This window comes from Mastigoproctus giganteus, chromosome 8 (assembly GCF_048544385.1).
Source record: "Mastigoproctus giganteus isolate SK-2022 chromosome 8, ASM4854438v1, whole genome shotgun sequence".
Classification (NCBI taxonomy): Eukaryota; Metazoa; Arthropoda; class Arachnida; order Uropygi; family Thelyphonidae; genus Mastigoproctus; species Mastigoproctus giganteus.
The window spans coordinates 180,550,042-180,575,464 of NC_143582.1; the positions used below are offsets into that span (position 1 = coordinate 180,550,042).

At 36.5% G+C, this 25,423-nt stretch overlaps 1 protein-coding gene across 1 annotated transcript in view; it reads right to left on the reverse strand.

Annotated features, from left to right (window-relative positions):
- Positions 1–9,223: 9,223 nt before the first annotated feature.
- The window catches only part of LOC150082045 (uncharacterized), a 133,879-nt gene continuing 117,679 nt past the window's right edge, over positions 9,224–25,423 (reverse strand). The window contains exons 6-7 of the mRNA XM_090379934.1: positions 13,022–13,205; positions 9,224–10,238 (exon numbers count right to left, since the gene is read on the reverse strand). Coding sequence (XP_090236060.1) covers positions 13,033–13,205 — 173 coding nt within the window. The 3' untranslated portion in view covers positions 9,224–10,238; positions 13,022–13,032. The remainder of the gene's footprint in view (positions 10,239–13,021; positions 13,206–25,423) is intronic.

The following is a 25,423-nucleotide window of genomic DNA, read 5'->3' on the forward strand; positions in this document are numbered from 1 at the left end:
ATTTCGTAAATATTTGGCCAAATATGTTCTCATTCCTACTAGTATTGTAATTAAATCTTTTGTCACATCATTTTTGGTATGGTTTACATTCCTAAATTACGAACGTATCCGAGTGGTCAAATACGAACGTTTGAGTGAACTATAGTTCAAGCTCACGGACTTCTAAATATGGATGATGATTGTATTCATTGTCGAAATACTGTAATTGTAAACTCTTCTGAAGTAGTAGACTAGAAGTCGTGCCAGAGCATAAGCAAGAACTGTCAAAAATCCCACCATCTAAAACACTTTTCCTTCTATGATTCAAAAATCACAATACATACTGTACTGTATTTATTTAATGACCTAATTAAAATATACTTTTATATTATGTGGTTACGAGTTCCACTCTTATTTTATTATTATTTTATTTTATTTTATTATTTTTTTTTTTTTTGCATGATATTCTTCTCTGGATATTATCATTTCGAATTTTTTGCCCATTTGCAATGTTTAAGTTTGTTAAATAATTTATAGTATGTCAGTTAGATCGCTTAATATCAGAGAGAAAAATGGATAAAAATGTAAAAACTTAATGAAGACTTGTTCAAATAATGATAAGATTCAGTCGTACGTGATTTCATTTTCGAGAAAAGAAAACACAATTAAATGTAATGGAATAGTTTACATCGCATCGTTTGTAATATGGTCAAATATTTATTGAGCAAATGGTTCAAGGCGGGTATTCGTATTGGTAATGTAGAGATATAACAATTAATGAAATTTTTATAGGAAATGGAACTCATATATCCACACACACACAAAACAAGAGTTAAAACGTATGCAAAGTAAGGGTTCATGACACGATGGTGATAAGATCTACCGATCGCCTAATGCCCAAGAACGAATTCTAAGGAAACAATTAATAAATAAATGTTGTTACCACATGGCCAGAATAGTCCCCTGAAGCTACGTTCGTTTAGAAAATCTGCCCCAATGAACTAGTTAGCGAGAGTACAAGAAGAGCTATGGGTAGGCTTAAATAACGCCTCGGGATTTCCCCCCCCCCCTCGCGTCACTACATTTGCGTAACGGCGACAAGATAAGAAATGGAAAAAGAACACGCGATAAATGATGGATTCCAGAAGTACATGGATATGAAGGAACTCGTTCTAGCCAACTCGTGTCAGTCCCTGAAACAACCTAATTAGAGAACATTAATGGGGCGGAGGAGGAGGAGGGGGGAGTGAAACGAGTTAACATTAATCAAATATAGCAAACATAACGATTTGCAGAACAAACCCAAGGACGTAAGCAATTCTTATTAAGTTAAGAGTAATAACATTTATCGAAGTAGTCCACGAGAAAAACACGTCGAGCAAAGACGGAAAGAAGGAAGGCCGAAATCTATTAGAAGGAAAGCAGAAATCGAACACACGTGTCAAAACCAGATGAAAAATTAAAAAGCAGAAGTAATTTGTTAAACGGCGATAGCAACGGTCGTATGCGTCACGAAATGGAATACAGGCTTTGTTACCTAAATGAAAGAATTTAATTATAGCGGTGTCCAATTCATCTTCTTCACATCTACTTTACTTGCATCGTTCCATGCTGGACAAAAGTGCTAGCAATATAAAATAAATAAATAAATAAATACTTAAAAAATAAGGGGTGTCGTAAAGGGAGGGGTTAACATAAGACAAGACATTGCTCACATATAATTCATGGTTATACAATAAACACAATGTATACAAAGAGTAAGTAATAATTATTGGGATAATACTTTACTTAGAACGTATAAGTAAAGATTCATATAAATAAACAAATATAATAAAGTTATACGATCACGTTAATAGAGATACAGAAATCTTTAAAGAGCATAATGATCGTCAACATCACCTTCTGGATTACACTACACAATCATAGAGTTGAATTACAATTCAGGTAATTTAGCAAGGTAATTAGATGTGCACGGTGATCAGCGAAGGCAGAATCAGCAATCTTCTAAGCAGGTTGAGGCGCTTCTGTTGTCAAAATCCGCGAGGATAAAAGGAATCCTCATCATTCATGATCTTTCTAATCTCAAGACAAAGATCAACGATTCTTGATATGCGGACCTCCCAGAGAAGCATTAAACGTAAAGGCTAGAAAGACTTACGATGGTTGGCTATCGAGAATATTCCTTTCTGTTGTGGAGAGAAACTGCTACAACTTATACGCAGAATATATTGCGAAAAGGTTACAGTAAATTGCTCTGAGCACCAGTTTGGAAGTAATCGATCGGCTGGTGGAAACGTATTATTTGTGCTATTAGCACAGATAGCACACTTTTTCCTAGTTGCGGAATTCTTCAGGATATTTGGCTCCAAGTTGATTCTTAAGACCATTTTATCAGTGAAGAAAGCATCTTCGCGGTGATTAGAGTGGGCTATTGTTCTTTGCCTCGAAGGGATCTATATAGTTGTATGTATGTAGCCCACTTCAAAAAAACAACATTCTGCTGCAAATACTGTTTTGATCATGGGCGGAAAATATCCAAGTTCCTGTGTTGTAGAGGACAGCAGCATGCATTGCTGCGAGAAAATGTTTTTCAAAGCTCTGGGTCTCAGACGTGAAGAAATTGTTTCTTTACTGCCCACCTCAGTCTTAAAAAAATTGTTAGCGCCTTGTGGATGTGATCGTAGGAAAGGAAATTGGAATCAAATTCAATGCCCGGAGCAGCATATGATTGTACTGTATTAGAGCACTTCAAACTGATATCTGTAGATCACTGAGGACTCGTTTCTAGGAGAAACAATCTGGGCGGATATGGCAAGATTCATCTGAAGTCGGAAGCAAATAAGACATTCTTGGAGTTCAGTGAGCAAAATTTGGTTGACTGCATTAGCAATGTCGTTGACACTTCCTCTTCTAGTAAGCATCTTCAAAGCATCAGAATAGATATCATTTCTATTTACAACGTAAGCTATCAAGATAACAGTAAACAAATGCCAGAGAAGACGCCACCGTGGTGAATGCTTGTGGTGATGCTACATGAAGCAGGCTGACTGATGTTTAAGATAATTTTCTTTCCTTTAAGTGGGCGATATGAAACCAGAGAAGGCTATCACAAATCCCGAAGTATTCATTCACCAGGTGTACTAAAGAGAGGATGTGAATGGCATCAAAGGTATGAAAATAGCTATCACTGTCGGTTAAAAACAGTTGATCTTCCAGGCATATTGCTTTAATTGCTATGAGAGAATGATTTATGATCGTGGGAAGTAGTGCTTCCTCCACCAGCTATGATAGACGAAATGCGCAGGAAATAGGTCTAAATCGATTTATCAGAGTAGCAGGTGCTGATTTAGTTAAATCCTAATGATGGAGGAAAGTAACGCAATGAAAGTGCGTTATGGAAGATACTTATAAGAGGATCTATTATAAAGGTACTAATCCACTTACAAGAGATTGAGGTATGTCATCATCTTCAGAGGTGGTAGTTATGGGAAGATCATTCAGAGCATTGATTAGCTGTTGTCTAGTGATTCGATATGGATGCGGATATTGTGTCTAACAGTTAGGCCGTGACAGGTTGTAAAATCCAATAAAACCAGAAAATCAAATCCAGCGATGTAGTCAATTCAAAGATTAAGGTCAAGGCTTTGTGTTGCTCAGACAACCTCAAGTGGCAAAGGAGTATCTCTATTTCAACAGTTCCTTCCAGATGCTGTTTAGCTGCAGACTTTTTCAGGTTAAGGATGGCTCTAGCGTAGGAGAAAACGATTCTTTCTTAAACTTACTCAGTGAATTTCCGTTGTCTAAGAAGGGACTACTTAATTTGGAAAAGTGTGTTTAGCTCCGAAGTTCAGCAGGCTTTTGACTGAAGTGAAATTGTAACAATTTTAGTTTCCTCAGCAGAAATCAATCTTCTACATGGAACTCTCTTGGCAGAGAGTTGGAACTAGTGTTATCTGGAACACATCAGCTGCACATCCTATTAATGATTATGTCCAACATTTGTCTTGCTATTGATTGAAAATGGTCGTTTTACTTTTTATATCTTTTCGGATATAAAATAAGTTCAAGACTTTCCATTAGTTTGCTACAGTTACGAACAAAGGAATGATAACGAAGTTTAAAATTTTGTAAATATACACATAAACCTTACATAGTTATCATCAAAAATCTTTTCGCCCTTCGTTTAAAGTAGTAAACAATTTATGCTGGCTTAACGTACACTTCAAATGGGAACGGAATATGTTTAAGATCAAAATTGCATCGCTGTTCACTGAACTGCAAAGTAGTGGCTCAACTGTTGTCCGCAAGCATGTATATCTTATATTTCTTGCTCTACAAACACCCAATAAAGGCATAATGAACTGAACTGTTAAAACTAGGAATAACAAAACTGTACATGGCTATAACCTATTCGCTCTTTGAAGCTTTTCGATCTCAGGTTTAATATTAATTCCTTGTCCAGCTAGTTGTAATCCTGGCATAACACCATCCCACAAGCGTTACACAGATTCAACGCGTTATATACTATGGTTAATGAGAAGTGTCACACACTTCCTGTAGCATACTGGTAGGTGATGTGCGGAGCAATATCTTGCAGCTCAGAACGAGGAAACTGAGAAGTAGTTGCGGGAGTCTGTCAAAAGTATTTAGCAGCGGTCAAGTCACGGAGAGTTATCCCGTAGAGGATGTGGGCTCTTTCGACTTCCCCCTCTTCCCCACCCCAACGCACATACCTTTTCTGTATTCTCGTCATCTGGTGACGGGGAGTCAAACAGCCATCCTACCCGGTAAAAAACAAGTATCTCAGTCTGATTGGTGGCATACAGGTGTCTGAACACCTTCCACATGCAGGCCTGACGCAACTGTTCCCTGTACCTGTTTTTCTTGTTCCCGTGTCACGTCCATACTTTGGTAATTTTCCGCTATGGTAGACGGCTGATTTTATCCAACATGACATCTCTTGATCCACTTACACGACACCAAATGTACGATCTTTCCAATCTTGTACGTCACTTCGTGACAAGAGTTCTCCAGGAAATGATCACCAGTCATTAACATCCTAATAAATTGGATGCAAAATAATGTAACTAGCTTCAGTTCCGATAGTGTAATAACCGACAAGGTAAGGAAGGAAGGTCTGCTTAGTGTTTGAAGTACGTGGTATGGTTCAGCACACCACTTACCGTTGGTAAAAAGCACAACATTCAACCAGAAAACGAAATCCAATTTGTAAAGTGAAAACAAGTAATATGTTATTATTCCAATCAACAATGCCTCACATCATGGGTAGAAAATGGACAAATTATGAAAACTGTCAGCACCTTCGTTACCTGAAAGATTAAGATAAATATGTTTATAAAAGATAGTATGTAGAGCTGCTCCCAATTAAATACACTTTGCATTAAAAATATATGTCTTCCTTACCTTAAGCAAACAAGTGGAATATATACAAATACTACTCATTTTTAATAGGACCAAGCTGTAAACAGCTTACTTCTTAGTTTGGTTGAAGATGTTCGATGTAATGTTTCAAACAGTTAAAATCAGGGGTGTGCTGCCAATCCGTTAACCACGGAGATCGCGAGAAAAAAAAATTTAAGGTCAAGGTTAAAACAGTCTGTTATCGTTTATCCAACAAATTTTTTAACAATTTAATCCACAAATATTCAACAAGAGGCTCGTGCGAGTCGCCTCCGGCACACTCCTGGTTAAAAGCAAAATGCATGAGTATTACGTTAGTCAACTATTTTGTTTAGATCAATGAACATTGCATAAATTATCAGTGGTTCATCTGCATCATATATAGGGTGGTTATAAAGTCCTTTACTACTTGTAAAATTAACTCGAAAACTATGGATATCAGGTAGCATAATTAGTATACGTGGAATTTTTTTAACAATAAAAAATTAGTTCAACATTTTAATACCAAAGCTAAGTAAATTATTAATATTTAAAAGTGGGAAAGGACTTTATAATCACCCTGTACAATTAATTCTGCCTATAAGGAAGCTTAAAGAACGTAATGCCTTATCTATCAGGTTGTTGTATAAAGTGACAGACACTATACAGACAACTGAGACTTTTAAAAAATGCTTTTAATGTAATTTACATAATCGTCCAGTACAAAAAATATATAGCATAAATGTATAACTTATTCTCTGTAATATCTTTGCTGAGTGTACGATTCACACGTTGTCAACAAAACTGTTTAGAAAAATGGAATGTAAAGGTGATGCCCATCATCAACAATGGCTTTATGAAGCCAGCAAACTATGATAAAGATTTTATGTAGTGAAGAGACGCCGCTGTCACGCAGTGCGTCGAAGTATGTAGCAGTGGAACAACAGGCAGTAGTACAACACAACAATTTACAGGATCACCAAAGGTGCATAATCATTAGAGTCCATTAACACGTCTCTCTTAAATATACAATGTCCATAATGTTTGCACTTAGTTGAGGAACTCGTTCAAGGGTAAAATAATGCCCATTAAGGAAACAGTAGTGATGTCTTGCAAACATCACGGATTTTAACATCAATTACCATTTATACATATTTCTTACCATTGTACATCTTTTTACAACAATTTACATACAGAGACGCTAATAAGAGGTTTTGTAATTGTTCTCAATTAAACGGACATCTTCAAAACATAACACAAAATAAATAGATGCACAGCCGGGTCCTCACTCCAGTCACCTCCTTTATTTATTGATGATTCAAATACTTACGATAATTCGCATACTAGCAAAATATATTTCTGTCCAAAGTTGTCTTTTAGTTTGTCATAATTATCTGGCAATCCAAAACTCCAATCAAAAATTTCATATTTCTTTAAAATCAAGTGTGGCACACTCTTGAGAAAATACAAGTATTTATTTATTTTTTTTTTTTATAAAATACGCCTTTGTTCGAACTGGCAACTTAAAAAATACGATTATTTCGAATGCGAATATATGAAAAATACAATACTGTATTTCTAAGGCACTGGACGAAAGAGAATACATAATAGTTTGTAGATAATATAATAATTTCATATTAGATCCACGCCTTAACCATTAGCCTAATTAGATGCTAAGTACTCCGGTTTAATATTTGAAAATTACCTTAGGGACATTATTAACAAAGGTTAATCGATAATAATTTTTAAGCTGACAATATAATAGATTATTGATTGGTTGAATTTTTCTTTTGCAAAGTGCACACTAGCTCTCTAGAAATGTAGCCACCCCCCCAACATACTAAAGGGGTTGCATCTTGAAATGTAATCCCCTGGTATACACCAGCACATTAATATTAACAAATTAAAAACTGGGGAAAGAATGTATGGACCATTATTCATCTGATTTAAGGCACATAATAACAAGAAGGCTGTTTATGGACGTGAAATAGTGGACAGTATTTAATCGACTTATCCATGCCTCGGAAAAAGGATACAAATGTCTCCTCTTGTTTGTATGCTTCATATAAGAGGTCATATCTAAGAACGCTCTTTATTTGAACTGTATGTGTGTTTCAAAATGCAGCTGGAATTGTAGGGCACAATGATTTATGCAGTAACAGTGGCTGATATGGGTCCACCAAATAGGAGCAAGCGACCGAAAAAGAAAAAAAAATATATATATACAATGGAAACTACGTAAAGTGATAACATGATGGGAACATGGCAGAATTAAATCAAAATACGAATATGCCTCTGGCAGTTGATAAATATAATGGCGTTCTCTAATGTCTAACTAGCCTGCGTTGCGCGTCTTGATTTTCTACTTGTCAACCTTAACGTTTTCCGTGGGCGATTTTGGCACGTGCATGTTTGATCAACGGATTGATAAGCATCATTAGTGCAGGCACGTAATGGACGGATGTGGTGTCCGGCTAGCTCTACAAATGTTCTTGGTCTGATCGTTCGTTACTGTGAGACTTTCGTTAGTGTTTCCAAGCTTATATATGTATTCTAGAAATCTGATTTTATTAACATTTGTATTGAATTAGGGTAACCATTAAATAGGGTAATCAGGCGGTATAAAAATATATCCTTCACTTTCGAATAAATGAATGATTTGCTATTTCATTAGTTGATTGAAAAGAATTGTTTTGAACACTTTGTCAGGACTCTCACATGATTTCAATAGGTTCCTCTAGTACTTCTGTGAATGCAGTGGGGAATAAGTTATAAGAAACCTTGAAACCACACAGTGAACTCTGTTTGCTGTTTCTTCTGTTATGGCTACCTTTATGTTCTGGTTCTTAAAAGTTATGTTTATGTTTTTAAAAGTCTTTAAAAATACTTTGTATTTCAAATAAAGCTTATGCGAACTGATCAACCCCAATTAGTTTGGATAAGAGACGTCTCATTGCATGAATTGATCCACCAAATGGAACCGAAATTAATAAGTAAAGAAATGGCTAATTAATTTAAAGCGAAGAAAATGTAGATTTGTATCATATTAAGATTCTATTTAAATAAGATTATAAAGTTTTGATTTTCATATCATGTTTCAATAATCAGAGTGACTTTTAAGTACAAGAAAAGTGATTTCTTGTGACCTTACTATATATGTGTGTGTATGTAAAGAACGAAATACTGTCCTGTGCTAATTATTTTTCTGCAGCTTCGCAAAAAACTAACTCCGCTGCAGAAAATAAGAGAGTTAGTTACACAAGTTTCAAAATTAATATTAGAGTATTGTGAAAGTGCGAGTAAATTCTTGCTCCTCTAAAAGGAACTGTTTCAACGGAGAAAATTCTCTTTCTTTCCTAATGCACCGATAACTATGGGGTAATGTTACCTGATGAAAGAAATTCATTAAAATTTTCAAAGAAACAGTGAACATGCCATATTTAATAGAATAACCACACTACGATGCAAGGAACTTTGTGTGCTTCAAGAAACACGAATAATCGAAGCTGAATAAAGAAATGATCTGAGTTTAGAGATACCATATATTATAATACCAAAGTTCACTTCAGTATGAAGATATAGCCGCGCACACGCAAACCTTTTTACTCCCTTTTTTTTTTTTTTCGTAGCGAGAAGTTCGAAACATAAGCTATGTACATTTTAATAAATATAAAAATCTCGGAGATAATATATTTTATAAAGTATCGTAGTATTTACATTTTTTATTATTATTCAGAGAGTTCGACTGAGCTTCTTACCAGTCCCTTTTTTCAATTTCTTTCGTAATCTGAACAAAAATAGAGTTTTAAAAATATCCTTTACTTGGTGACAGATGTGACTATGATGACCAGATTAACTTACCCATAAAATGGCTAAACAGGAGGGACATTTGTTATACTAAAAACAATGCCTAGTATGCTTCGTATATCCCTTCTACCCTACTGCTTTCAGCCATCCCGAAGAGTAAAGAAAGAGTAGCATGGTAGATTGAGGGGAGAAGTGCATGAAGCATGCGCGCGCTTACACACAGGCCACTGCTGTAGAAACTATTTTAGTGTAAAAAGGAAGAGGTAACTTCGTGAGGAGGAAATCAAAGTCTCGATTCCCGGCAATATTCACACTTCATACGTAGCTTAAAAGCTATGAAACCTGGTCATTGCGATAACCCAGAATACAACATAAATTTTTGAATAAAATTAACTCTGGGCTGTTATAAATATGATAGGGAATACCTTTCTTTTCGATTCAGTTCTTGTACTAGCTAAGTACAAATGATACTAAGTACTAGCTGAGGTAAGTACATATAAATAGAACACATCCGGTAAAAAATCGCACTCAAAACTTTCATCACACAGCACAGCACCTACAGCATGTTTTGTGTTCTGTTCATCACACTGGCCAAACTAAAGCTTATTGTTCTAAGTGATCACAAAACACAGCGAGTGCAGGAAAGTGGCATATTCCTTTCGAGTAATCATGGTAAACATGATGCGAGTGAAGATTCAATTGAGATAAGTTTGCCATGGTAACAGTAGTTCTCTCCTATTCAAAGTGGGACGCCACGTTTTCCCTTTCTATTTTGCAAAATGACGAATATAGGATACCAGTCCTCAAACATCCAACGTCTCACCACAAGCAAGGAGAAGACTGCGCGACTTTCCAGAAAGAACATCTTTCATAAAACCTCACGCACGGTATACGAATGTGAATACACGTATAACGCCTCCTCGAGGGTTAGTATCACTGCATCTCTGAGAGGTGGCAGCACCGAGGTTCCATCTCTGGGTCTGAAATAACGAGACGATGAATGCAGCACAATCAGGACACGCATCTGGTCCAGTTCGATGGAAATATAGTATCTGTAAATAACAAATGCATTTCTCTTGTTAAATTAGTTTGATTTCTATAAATTAGCAATAAAGAAAAAAGTCACATTAGATATACACATAGTCACATATACATTAGATATACACATAGTCACATACACATTAGATATACACATAGTCACATACAGAAACTACTTATATAATGTAAATGCTGAATACCGAACATTTATATTAGGCACATACTGTATTTATATATATGAAAACTAGAGCCAGTATTGAACATTCAGAATTTGTGGTGGGAGTTTGTGGTGGAATCTATTTTTATGTGCCGCAGCATGCATACTTTCGAATGTATCGCAGTACGCAGAGACCCTGGTCGAGTGATCAGTTTCAGAGTATAGAGTTACTGCTTGTTTCGTCTAAATAATACCATAAAATACGATGCTATTTTGTAATCCTAGTTACACGAAAACTTCTATGCAGCCGTCCGGAGTATAAACAAAAAACTTTTTAACCCTCTGTCCTCATGGCCGTGAAAGATCCAATTGCTATGCATTGTACACATGTTACATATTGACCAATTTGAGGGAAGGGACCTCGGAATCTAGAAGTAATTATTTTGTAATTATTACCTCACTAATTAATTTGCCAATATAGTTACTCCTTTTCGCGTTTCATGAAGTGGTAATTTGGTGTGCGACAGATGCTGCTTTTTCTATCCGTTGTACTATCCAGTGTTCAAAGTGATATGCTGGATAGTAGAATGATGACTTGAAAAGAATGCCATAACGGAAATACGACGTAATTAAAATAGGTGATATCATTAAACCACGTTATGATCATTATTAAAAACATATGCAGAAAAATAGCCGGATTTTATTATGTGCATATTAGCGCTGTTTCTCTCCCTCCCATCCCCAACAAACGCACAAGTTATTCTAATAAGGCCGAGTGTCTGTAAGCATTTTGCGTGCTGATATAGCGCATCAAACAATAACCTGCTTTCGCTTTGGATGTGTGTGTGTGGGGGGGGGTGGTGTGTGTATGTGTGTGGGTGGGGGGGTAATGAGGGTCTATTACAGTGGGTCCTAGTATTTGGCCATTTGAGACAAGGGTGGGTATATAAATATGACCTAATACAAGATATATATTTATATACTAGAAATATTTCAGGAAGTTGGCGAGTCAAGTTTTAGAATTTTGTACATTTCGCTCACCTCAAACAGATGTCCCTTTGTTTCAAGTATTACTAGGAAGGTACTTAAAATCCACCGAGATCACATTAATTGATCCAACCAGGAGTATCGCCGGGTAAAAAAAAGAAGAAGAAGAAAAAAAAAAAAAAAACCACTACTGCCTTGCATATGAATTTTCCCCCCAAAAGAATACTAAACTTATAACGATAGTACTGTACTAACTCCTTACATTTACCAGCACACATTCTTAAACAATTCATTAATAAATTCAAATTTTCAAAGATAATTTATTACCATTTTAAGGATACGAATAATATATAAAGAATAAGATGTCTGATCTAAATCACCTTCCACTCAACTCGTGAACTTTTCACAATGCATACCAGTTTGGAAATTATGTAACCAAGTTGAAGGAATAGCTGTCAAAAAGTTTGTAACACTCTACGCAATTATTTCATAATTTTTTCTTTCATACTTGTTATTGTAAAAGTACTCACAATGTAATTAGAAGTACTGTTGTTAACTACGAGACATGTGTGGTTGGTTTATGAAGTCTGTAATGGAATGTAGAAATATGTCCGATTCATGGTGTATCTGGTTTTATTGTTATCTTTTTCAAAGGGAACACTCCCTAAAAAGCCTCTGGCTTATGTGTTCTCCCTCCCTTCTTGCTGTTATCTCCCAACAATTGTAACACAAAATAGGGATAAATAAATTATTATTATTATTAAATTATTATTATAAAGGTTAAAAATAAGGTTCCAGTTTAACGTCAAGTGGTTAGTTTATTTAAACAGTAAAGGTCGCCCCGATGCCATATATATACATATTTTATTTTATATTTGCCACTTCGTTAAATTTTTCTGTCAAAAGAATCCAGGAATAATTAGGGAGGGGGGAAGCCAACCTCTCGATTTGATCACGGTACACGAAGAAATAAAAACACACACACATTAAACTCTTTTACTCATTGCACTACTGGTACGACTCTTCTCTTCCTGCTTATAATATCCTCATTTACGATGTCATATTTGCACAAAGGCGCATATCATCTAGGTGTTCTTTTTCAAATAGTTTTGCATCCCATATAATTAATATTAATTTTGCACTTAGCACGTGGCTGTCAACATTTCTGAAATTTATTAAAATGGGTTTAGAGCTGAAAGACTGATAAGTTGCCAACAAGTACTGAAACAATCAGTTTCTGGAGGAACCCAAGTGGATGAAAACTTAGCATTTTAGGGCGGTGATTAATGTACCCGCTGCTTTGCCAAAATTTAAGGTGGATTTTAAAGAATCTATCTTTGTCCAGTATAAATAAAATTGCATAAACGCCACGAAAATTCGTACGTGAAAGGAATATAATGATCATATTAATAAAGAATGAAAGAATCAAAAAAGAAAGTGAGACTGGAGAATAATTCTTCATTCTCATTGGAATAGAGAATTAGATCATGAAAACTGTAATGAATGTACGCTAGAGAAAGTATTCGTAAAATTTTGATTAACCTACGTATATGTACTCACGAAAAAAATCGATTATATAAGAGCTCCTGGAGGGGGGGGCATGATGTCATTAAAAATTAATTCAGCAATGCACTATCTCGAAAATAACCTTACCTGATATGCTTCTAGTGTCGTTTCATGTGCAAGGAGAGATGGTCAGATCTAGAAAATGACCGTTGGCACAGCTGGCATTTAAATGGCTTCTGACCCGTGTGTTTACGGTAGTGTCGGGTCAATTCATCGGAGCGCGCGAACTTCCACGTGCATCCTTCCCACGTACAGGTATATGGTTTCTCCCCTGTGAAAAAAAAAGATAAAGAATAAATAAATAACGGAAAATGGTGCCAGAAAACTCTTACTTTTTATTTCTAATCTTGAGAGAGTCATAATAAGAAGAAACCATCAAGAAACCAAGGGTTAACTACGAACAGGTGCGGAAGTTCCTTGCCGAGTAGAGGTGTTAAGATATTCTTCTGGCTTCAAGGCCATTACACTGATAAATCTAGTCAGCAAGCATCATTCGTTGAAGCATCAAATCTCTTCCTAGTTTAACATTATCCGTAATCACAAGTGCGTTACAAAAAGTTGCCTTTAAACTGATTATTACGTCAGCAACAAGCGATCACTTCAACAATGACAAATTACAACCTGTCTCGTTGCCCGCGGATAACTCAACTCTATTCCCATACCTCTAGAGGGCTTTCTGGCTTTATCAACACGGCCATTAATGCCGGCCTATTCCATGTCGTTAATTCCGATGTTCCCATGACCATTACGACTGTGCGGGGCCGTAGGGCGGGGTCCGCCCTACGGCCCCACTGATAATGGAACCGTGTGACGGTTCTACAAAACTAGCTACTGGTCAATTGCCCACAAACAAAGGACATTATCTCTCCTGGTAGCTTATTCCAGACACTACTGCCGCCACACAGGGTTGTTATTTTCTGCTAGTCGTGTTTCTCCAGTTTATTTAGAGCCTCGATATAATAAATAGTTAACATAAGAAGGAAATGTATGCTTTCCAATGTTGCACCCTCGTGGTAGTTCGGATATCGAAAATGAAATCATGATACTCAGTGTCACGTGCACACCGATTTAATTAGATTTTTTTTTAGAATTTTGTTTTTTGTTTAAGCACGCAGTGATTATTGGTACATAGTGTGAGGAAATATTCGAGTGAGAATCATCCGAAACTAGTTGGGAAGCAATAAGTACAGCGAAATTGGGACTCTGATTTCCAAAACGAATTCCTTCCAGTATACATTATTTTCAGTTTATAAAGGACAAGAAGTTTATCTTGTAGTGGAAAATATCACCTCGATGACAAAGATTTCACCAAAGAAATTATTCGCACAAAAATTATTTTATTTGAATTTATTCATTATGAGCACTCTCCAAAGTATGGCTCATAACTCCCTTTTACTTTCCAGCAAAATATTTTGAAAACTATACATTCATAAAAAGCCAGTAATTAACCCTTCTATTCAGTATAAACATATTCCTGCTGTACACAATATTAGCCAGATGAATTGCGGAATAAAAACCATTCTCCAAAAGTAAACTTATATATACCGTATATAAAATCTAGATGAAGATCTAATTTCTACTAGACACTACAGTTAGTGAAACGGTGGTTTATATAAACTTTAGCGAAATATTATTTATGCATTATTTAATAACTGCACATACAGGTTAACTGGAACAGTAATTCTTTCTCAAATGATACACATACAGGCTTGCCATTAAATTTATAACATAAAAGTACTGAAATAATATACAGTACCTATGAAATAATTAGTTCAGTTTGCTAGCCCTACGATAATTGCTATTGTGCCCCTCAAAAGCAGTAAAAAGAGGTCCGGCGATTCCTGAGATACGATCATCAAAACCCTAGTGAATGTAGTTTAGAGATGAGTACCTTTGGGGCACTAAAAAAAAAAAAAAAAAAAGAATTCTGCTGTGTGTTAAAGCCATGAGGCGTCAGTGTACTGTACCTGCGCGTATTCTTCGGCCAATCTGTCTGTTTAATATACGAAAAAACCTGAGTTTCCGCTAGATAAATTTTTTTTATCTAATAGTACACAAGGTACTATTTGTTCGCAGCTTATGACTGCGAACAAATAGTATACTGTATATCTAAAAATGCGAAGATTGACGATGTTGACAATTTTGCGATATCAAATCACTCTTTCATTTCAGATGCTATAATTTGGATTTCACGTGTTTCATCTTATCTCATTGGAAGTATGGAAATGCCATTACAAAATCACGCATCAGAGTCAAACTTCCAAGAGAGAAAATTTATGAAATTCAGTTACACTTGTATTACAATCAGAGCGAAAGTCATAAAACATCAGCAGTAAAATGTGATTTTCTTCTGAACATGTTACATAGGACAAAGACTGAGCAGCCAAACCTCATTTTTTGAAGAAAACAAAAAAAAAAAAAAAACTCTTCCTTTATGTCAAGAGTTCTGACTACTTCACTGAAGTAGCGGCACGCATAACAATAAGATGAGTAGTCCACAGCATGGAAAAGTCTGGAGGCTCTTTGCAGTTTGAGCACGACATTCCCGGATTCGGAAAGATGCAACACTACTGGAAAGTAAAATGACTAGTTAGGTTGCATGATTGGTTGTTTTAGGAAATAACGTTTTGGCGCATCCATTACTTCGGTGATGCGACAATTTAGGTAACAGTGAGCCAGTTTAATAGTTTATTATGTATTACGTCTATACAATTTGCGTGCTCACAAAATAATTTGAATGTAGTGGGGACCGAAAAACCAATAGTACCTTATGGTGGAAACTTACTCTCTCCGCTTGAGATCGGCAAATTACAGCCCTGAGATATTTAAAAATATCTCGTTTCCAACAGGATTTGAACGCTGCCTGCTCTAAATGATTGATAAGTGGTGATTTCACTATACTGTCATGGAGAATTATAATTGTCCAGAAGTATTCTAATATGCATGATTCCAGTTCTATAGGTTACATATTATAATTACAAACCAGCCAGTTAATATCCTGATCAAGATATTAAATCAAATATGGATTGAGTAAACCAAACGTTATAGATATGCTTTAAATTATATGTATAAACATTTTCTTTTATCAAAGGAACAATTAGATTTTAAAGGAAGATTAGACAAACTTAAAATAAATGAAAAAACAGTTAATAAGGTGGAGGTGCTTTGGAATAAATGAGGTGGATATTTTAGGCCGACAAGGCCACAAGGGTTCAGTATATAATGTCTTTAAATTGCGTTATTTCGTGGTTGTTTTGCTGATTGTGGTTGTTTTGCGAAGGATGAAAAACCCAACTTCTTGGGTAGAAGAAAACAAAAAAACACGAGTTCCTCTTATCTTGACGGGAATTGAACCCGGGCCTTTTGCATGTGGCGTGGAAGAACAGGAATTGTAAACTACTATTGTACTATCCAAGGGCTATTAATGAAAGATATCTGGATTATAATTATGAAGGATTATTATTTTTTTACTCGTGATGTTATCATGAGCTTCGCTTCCTTGCATCAATTTGCCTATATTAAGATTAATCCTAAATTATTTTTATATCCACACTCATACAGAAAGTAAAGCTTTATATGCGTGAGCGTTATACGTGCTCGATCTAGTGAACTTAGGGTCAGCATACATCACTTGGTTGAATTTTTCCCACACCCTCCAGCCCCGCCCGTATGACACTCGCACCCAAGAACGGACGCTTTTCCCGCACGCTCAGAATAGTCCGGTACTGAGTTTCCGTGTCAGGTATAATTGGTTATCAGCCAACACGTCACAGCTCGTTGTGAGTGGGACACTTTTAGATCGAACGTGACTTGTTAGAGGGACAAACAGACCGTAGCTGGATGTTAATACTCGTCTCTGCTTAGTGGTGAAAGATAAAAGGGGTCATCCTGATGCTTGCTAGCACGATGAGAAAGACAAAACCTAATATAAGCTATTAAGTCCCATAAGTACATGTTTCCATCTAAACACGTACAGATCAAAGGGCAAGGGAAAAGAACCATAAATTACACGGAACAAAGGTCTGCTTTACAAATGGTAGGTGGGATTGTAGAATTAATTTTGATTCCGTTGGGCTGTCTCTTTTTCTTTTTTTTTTAATACGCTTCTGTTCATAGTTCATTATCGAAATGGTCATGCTCGGTTTGTATGGGTTTTTTCCCCAAGAATTTCCCTCCATTTCAATGGTAGTGGCAGTACGACTAGCGGATGTTGGTTCTCCTGTATAGACATTAACCATTAATGCAGGCAATTTTATTTTCTTGTGAAATTTAAGTCCATATAAACACTTATTTGCTATTTTCTGTCTTCTACTGCAGATCGTTTAATAATGAAATTCATTCCAATTACTTATCGTAAATATGCTAATAATATATGATTCATTTTGGAACAAGTGTGCCATGGAGGCTGCAAGAATTCCCATCGGTACAAAAGTTGCTAAGCAACTAGAAATAGAAAATTACCGGCTAGAAGAGTAAGACTACAAAATACAAACAAAAAAAAAAAAAAAATGTTTTCCACCCACACACACACATATATATATATATATATATGGGGACTTACTGCAGTCATTCATTACACCTGTTTTATTTTACAGCATTCGAAGTCCTTTGTTTCTAAACTAGAAACTCGCATAAAACGTCAGTGGAAATACAAGCCAGGCCTGCTGTTTTGGTGACCCACGGTTTCAGGCCGCAGTAGGGTAATAACCTTGAATCCCTAGGTCCATTTCTATCGTTGAAAGCCGTGACCTTAAACCCAGACATCGAATGATTTAGTAAGCTGAGGTTGTAACCTTTTCATACTAAACTGCAGAGAAAAGGGAGGGGGGAGAGACTGCATGGCTCTAAGAAAGAACAAGGACTTTATATTTTATGTGTTAAAAATGTTACATGGGTCGCATCCATATGGATATTAGAGAATAAATTACTTCAACCGGCCTATATGGAGTCTTATTTGATCTGGAGAATAAAGCTTGAGTAGCATGTGTATGTATTTAAGCTGGTGAAGTAGTCGGTTATTTTATTATTTTATTTTTTAAGACTGGTGCCTAGAAGCAGATTATAACGTGCAATTAGGTTAATTATGTCCCTTTCAAAGTGAAATTACTGATCACAGTTTTTTCAAAATCTACCGTTTTTATATTTATTTCGCTGATTAGTGATCTATTTAAAAACTTACAGAATATTAGTATGGGATTAATATTGTTTAAAAATACAAGCCATGACAGCTGTTTTTGGGCATGTGGCTGGAGCAAACTGGCTTTTTGACATTTGAGGGAAATACTAGCAGGGGTCCATTACTGACAAGTTAAATTAGGGCATGCCATCACTATTACTCTACTAAGGGTAATACTAAGTGGACGAGGTATCCATGACTCGTTGTGAGGGTTTCTATTTTTCTGGTTGTGCAACGGTCGACAGGTGACACTCCTGCAAAAGTCACACCTCCTGCTAATTTAGAAGCACGTCTTTGAATCGTGTTGTTGAAAACATCGGAATTTTCTAAAAAATTTTTTTTTTAAATCTTTTAGTCTGCAGCCGTTATTCAGTATCTATTTGCCACATGTATTGCCTGCTAACTGCTATTTTTTAACTCTACCCAACAACTGAAATAGATGGATTTAAATACGAACCGATCTATTACATCCAACTTGACGTGAATGAAAACAGCAATCTGAATTTAGGCTGTTAACTACTGTTCCTATTTCCAACTACTATTTTTTAGCAGATCAATGGGCAACTAATTCTTTTATTTTATTTAATACCGATGTCCGCGTTAGGAAACCGTAATAACGAAAACCGCTGCCAAAATGCGTGATGGTGTACTTCAATGAAATGTCACGATTCGGGAAAAACGTGACGAAAGCGTGAATAAGACAAATCTGTAGCCAGGTTGCTTTGAGAGCCTCCAGTGATACCACTCCCTATAGAAATGTCTGTCGTTGACGAATTAATTGTTACATCGTCATTACACGAGAGCGTGCCAAAACAGTGAGAACTAAATATGTCTAAGAGCCTCGTTGAGTTTCATTAGCTAACCACCAGATGTCGCGTTAGATACTAATTACAGTAACTCTGCGTAGCAGGTATTATTGAATAATCAATACATATTCACAGGCTGTAGAGAAAAACTAACGGATTTTGTGAATAGTGTGGAAATGATTCCAGGAGAGCTCATGGAGTTTTGTTAATGATATACAGGAACTTTGCTGACAGGAATAAGGAGGTGATTACCCCATTGGGCAAAGCAATGGTTAGGCTGCATCTTGAGTACTACGTACAGGTCTGGAGGCCTCATTTTAAGAAGGATATAGATATGCTGGAACGGGTGCAGAGAAGGTAAACGAGATTGGTAAAGAGAAAAAAAAAAAAAAAAAAAGATTGTTTTACTAATAAAGGTTCATTCAGTTCTGCAAACTGTAGCGTCTGAGGACTAGGTATTTGAGAGATGATCTGATCGAGGTATTTAAGGCTTTAAATGGATTGCGCAAACTCAGTGCTGATGGAACTCTTGCTCCTGATCAGCTACGCACGTGAGGGGCATAAATTCAAATTGACAAGGGAATTCAAATTGTGTGGAAGTTTGCCATTCAGCCAGCGGGAGGTTTTGTCTGTTGTGGAAATGGATAGTTTGAATAAATTCAAGGAAGAACTGTGTGTGAACATATTTAATGATACAAATGATGCGTGCAATGGCCAGATCAATATGATGCAAATCCGCCACAGTTACGGATACATTGAGGCGTACAGGTGTTGAATAGTTTCCTGCGGTATTTCCTACGAAGCCTCTTGCATCTGGTCCTGCAGAACATCCGTGGTCTGTGCTGGCTGCGGGTGGCTCTGTAGATGACGTCCCATCATGGCACACACGTACCCAATGGGGAACAAATCCAGAAACCTGGCTGGCCAAAACAGTACGCCCACACCACGATGGCACTCAGAAGAAAACTCTGCGGTATCTGTTCGGGGAATTGTCCTGCTGGAAAATGATGTCAGGCACCTCAGCAAAGGAGTGAGCGACGGATTCCAGAATCACGGCGACCAGTCAGATTGCCATTGATGAACACCAACGACGATCAATTATCAAACTGTTCGCTCGTCACAGCATAACACCAGTAGAACATGCAGTACGGCGTTCAACATTGGCTCTAGGATCATTGCTTCACCACGTCGAACCACTGCATAGCGGCTTCTTTCTGGCAGTTGGCGAGCAATGGTTCGACGGGTGATGGGGTGACAGCCAGCTGATGTCACAGCTCGATGGATGGGTAGTCAGCGTGGCTGTAGGTGCGGTGTAAACCTGTCGTCAGATAAAACAATTCTCACGTTCAGTAGTCCTCCGTCGTGCTCCACTACCCATTCGACGAGCGACGACGTACCCGAAGTTACTGTTTCCAACATCTATGCACTGTGGTATTGTCATGGCCCACACGTTCCGTCACACGATAAAGCGACCATCCAGCCTCTTGGAGGCCGATAATCCGCCTTCTATCGAAGTCGCCGAATTGTTGATATCGGTGTCGAACTTGACGTCTCGGCATTCTCTACAGTCGCCCTGCTTCACACAAACTGCTGTGTGAAATTCGCCAAACTTCACACAGCAGTTTGGCGAACGATCTACACGTTCGCCAAAGCTTCTATCCGATTGATCCCATATTTTAATGATTGGTATATCTCGGCGCAACTCACCTACCTTCTAATTTGCATGTATTTTCGATAATTCCTTTTAGGTGCTGCAAATATAATAGAAAAAAGTTCATTTTCAAAATTACATGCGCTTACTCGCTATTCACAATTTTAACCCTGTTGGGGGGAAAAAGAGAAAAACAAAAAGAAAAAAAACCAGTTTATATATATATATAAATATTAACAGTATATATTTATGTAAAATAAATATCAAGTCTGTACACATTAGCAAAAAAGTCACTCATTCCGTATTAAATGTGTATAGACCTTTTTGCTCTTTTTTTTTTTTTTTTTTTGTTTTTTGGGAATAATGAGAAATTCACTTCGACCTCCGTAGAGCGAAATATGTCTTTAATTTCTTAAAGGACTGTAGATTATTCTGAGATATTTCGTCGTACTTCCTGTGCCACTTCTTCAGTGGCTGAAAAGACAGCAGAACATGTAAATGTTGGTAACTAAATTAGACAGTATAGTTTTGTCTTTAACTTTGCGTTATCTTAATAATCTTACTTACATATAACCTTTCCTACTTAACAGATCCATATTTAATTACAAGACAGTTTTAATAGCTAATTGCTCAAAATTCATTGGTCCAACCTTTAAAAGTAAATCAAAGCTTAATTAAATAATTACGGAGAATATCTACTTACACGAATTACTGTTATTATTACGCCATCAGCTTCATACACACTAAGACATTGGTTAATAAATTATTGTATTAATATGAATAATTATGTACTCTCACACTAACGTTATTAACTTCGCCTTTAGTTCGATCTACTGCGCACCATGCCACTAAAAGAACAATTTGCTTGCATCCTTTCTTTCATCAGAAAAATCCAGGAAACTCATCACACAAAATAAGCAAACTAATCAAAGAATATACATAAGAGTTTACTCATAGCCTTAGTTTCCTTGGTGCAAAATCGAAAGCAATCGCTTCTCCGTTACACTCTCAATATCTGCAATTGCGCCGCACCTTTAAAACAAACGTTGTTTGGTGGAGGTAACAGGATACAAGGCCACGGATTTCAAAGCAGCTGCATGCTAAATTAAAGATAGGAAAGTGACCCCTTATAGTCGTTCTACAGTTATGATTAATATTATAAATTAAAATGCATTAGTATACTACTTTAACCATCTTGACAGACAAATATTGTTCTTAAAAGCAAAAACTTCATGGGGATGCGAAATCTTTCCTCTCACACGGAAAAAACCTAAAGAATCCAAGTTTCTTAACATCCCACTTACTGTATGTACGAATAGGTTGAAATCCACAATAGAAACTCAAGTTCATGTGAAAGCAACCAAATGCTGAATGGTTTCAAAGGATTACTTTACTTGCATAGTGGGAAGGGAATGGAATTCACATACAAGCGCATCCCAGGAGAATACCGTGAGTTAATGTTATCCGAAATCAGACCTCTCTCATCCACGTGGACTGCTGCCTTAAAAACAAAGGCTTATTCACTCCGGTGTCCACCCTGTCTGATGAGATTGCGGTACCGTAGAAACAGCTAGCAAGGGTGACGAGACATTTTTCAAAATAAAGAACGTTTTTTTTTGGGATGGGCTTTTTTACCAGCAATCCTGCAAAACTGTTTCTCGATAAGATGAATTTGCTGAATGAGATAAACTAACACGCGTTAAAAGACTTATTTCTAAGATTGTAATAGGAGGACAGTGACGGCAGTCTTCTTTTAATCTAAGCATATGCTTTCTATTCTTCCATCCCCCCCCCCGTACTGCTGATAATCTGTCTTTGAGACACATTTAGATCAGTTAAGCCCCCGTCCCTTCAACTACTAGAAAATTATATTCGGATGTCTATTTCAACTTTGCGGGGCGAGAGGTTGTGCATAGGCACACCTATGTTTAAACAAGCAACTGCCTTAGATTACAAGCTTTGGCGGCTCCACTCTTCGTATATTCTGTATTTTATCCGCCACTTATAAAGACACGTAACCAGTACCCTACTAAACGTCGAAAATGTGCAACAGAAATTTGATAAAATTCCCAAAGGTGGTTGTTGCTGAAATCGCGGGTGAAAAGTTTAGCAGGCAAACGATCAATTTTCCTTTCCCATCCCTTAGTAGGTGGAACAAGAGGAAACAGGAAAGTGTGCTCTCGAGGCGTGTGCGGTAAGATAAGGCAGGAGGTGCTAAAGATTTATGGACGTGGATTGCTCATAGTGATAGAAAGAAGGTACCTCGAATGTAGCCAAAAGCGAACAAGAGACATATGATCGATTAGGGTCTTGCTAACCCGCACGGATTTTTTCCCCCTCTTTCTCACGACACTAGACACCGTTAGATATTATTTAATGCAATTCATTTTCGACTTTTTCCGCCTCTTTAATATTAAGACTAAACGAAAATTAACTTTCCCTTGGCGTACGTCAAATGATTTCATTTTTTAAGGTTTTCATTCATATAAAAAGAGTAATAAGACTTTTATGAGAAATAATAAGAGTTCACCCGTAATAAGACTTTTATGTGTCTTTCCTGTTATTGCTAAGTGAAAATGTTAATCTTTTTAAAATGATATGAATATTGTTGATATTTATTTCAAAGCAGGCACTCTGCACACGCCAATCAATGAAGGCAAAAAGCCAACAAAGTCATTAAAGTAAAAGCAAAAAGATGGCCTAAACAGCTAGATCATAAGTTCTAAAGATTCATAAAGTATGGCATCTTTAATTTCGGCAAAATGACCAAAGGGAAAGCAGCCAGTTTTACTTCAACCATGGCGAAAATAACTGCTGCACAGGAATCATTCGGGAGGCAATTTACACACATCTTCGGTGAAATAAGATACTGATCTATAATAGAAAGAAAAAGTTTGCAAACCACTGCGGTCCTTTACTTTGAATAATGGTATTGGGTTAACAAGCTGACAAAGTACCTTTACAACATCCCCAAGATTGACAATATTTTATTTCTCCATGTAAGCATGCAGATCCATGCTAATAAACACTACTGTTTTGTGCAAGACTATATGCAACTGTGAAAAAGTAAACATTATTCAAAAAGTTGTTCTGAATATGCAATAATACTTGCTGCCATGACAAAAAAAAAAAAAAAAAGACAAAAAAAGAAAATACTGATGTCGGAAAGATTAATAAATGGAGAGAAATAACCCAATGGATCCTAGTTATAGGTAAATAATATGACATACTGGCAGGGAAAATGTACGAGGAGATCTGATTTGAATGACAGCAACGGCAAAATAAAATTGGTCAGGAGCGTGGGGAGCCAATGAAGGAACTGACAACTTCGTAGACAAAAAATCGTGGCAAAGCCGCCTGATTTTTAGGGAAAACAATCAAAACCAGGAGAATAAATCATAATAATTTGTCCTATAAAACGTAGAAGTATATTTCGAAATGTAAGTATTAGCTAAGGATGTTGGCCCTAGGCACTTTTATTCCGAAATGTGCTAAAAAAGGGGGGGCAAATGTTTCTTCTATTTTAACACTTTGACTGCGAATCACGTCAATTAATGACTCAAGTTTCAGCTATAGTAAAAGATAAACCACCTCAATTGACGGAGCGACTATCACTTACTTCTATTCTTCTAGTTTCAAGAACAGTCGCTAGATAGCGTATGCGTATTGAATTGAAACTTTAGAGTCGATTGCAAAGAAATATCACGCGTAGAAAATGAAATGATTTTCGAAAATGTTCGAAAACTGGTTTTTTTTTTTTTTTTTTTTTTCCTTCGTTCGTAGGCTCTAAAAATTTCGTAGGCCCTAGGCGCTGCGCCTACAGTACATAATGGGAAATCTGGCCCTGCTAAGGGTTACTGAAGTTAGAAGTAGCATAATTACAAAGTACAGTGTTGAGGAAAAACTGGGCGAATTAAAACTCTAGAAGGTCAAGTAGAAAACTTCAATAAAACGAGCTTATTATTAAGGTCGTTATAAAAAATGGGAAATATGATTGGCGATTACCAAACGATAACAATTGCAGTAATTTCAAAACTATACTGTAAATAATTTTGAACATGATAAAGTCAGTGACAGATCCAGGTTAGTGACGACAGCCTTAGCTTTTCTGGGGACAGTGTCAATCTTCAATCTTCAACGCACAAATGAGGCTGATGTTATCGTTATGTATCGCGGGGGGGGGGGGGAGAGAGAGAGAGAGAGAGAGAGAGAGAGAGAGAGAGAGAGAGAGAAAATCAGTGGTGTGGAGAGATACGGAGGTGTGTGGTCCCCATAGAAAAATAATGTAGTTATGTAATGAGTCCTGAGGTGGTAGCTCGAAGGTTGCTAAAGGGAGATTTCATCAACTCCTTGGCTTAGATGATGATTAATGAGTCTGTGATTCAGAATTTTTTCATAAACAAGTTATAATCACACTGACTTTTTACGGATAAAACATGTATTTTGTAACAAGTAGACACGTGGCATTCTTTTAGGGAAGTTATCTGTATCCAACTATTACAAAATACCAGTTAGATACAGAATAAAATAACATAAGACGAACGTATTCATGACAAATTAAAACATGAAACTTCAATAAAGTGTTAGTACAAGGCATTAAAAAAGAATGATACAAGATCAAGTTAGTTCAAAATAATTTTTTTTTTTTTCAAATAGCTTAAGGTGGGAAAACTTCACATTTTGTGAGACACCTCTAAATCAACTGCAAATTAATTGACATTAATGAAATAAATCAACCACGAAATAATTGCATTAGGATTCTCTGATTGACCTTACCTGATCATGTTTTGTTCTAATTCTAAATAAAATTAGAAACTATATAGTTTATTCTTTTGATAATAACAAAACTTAGAAAA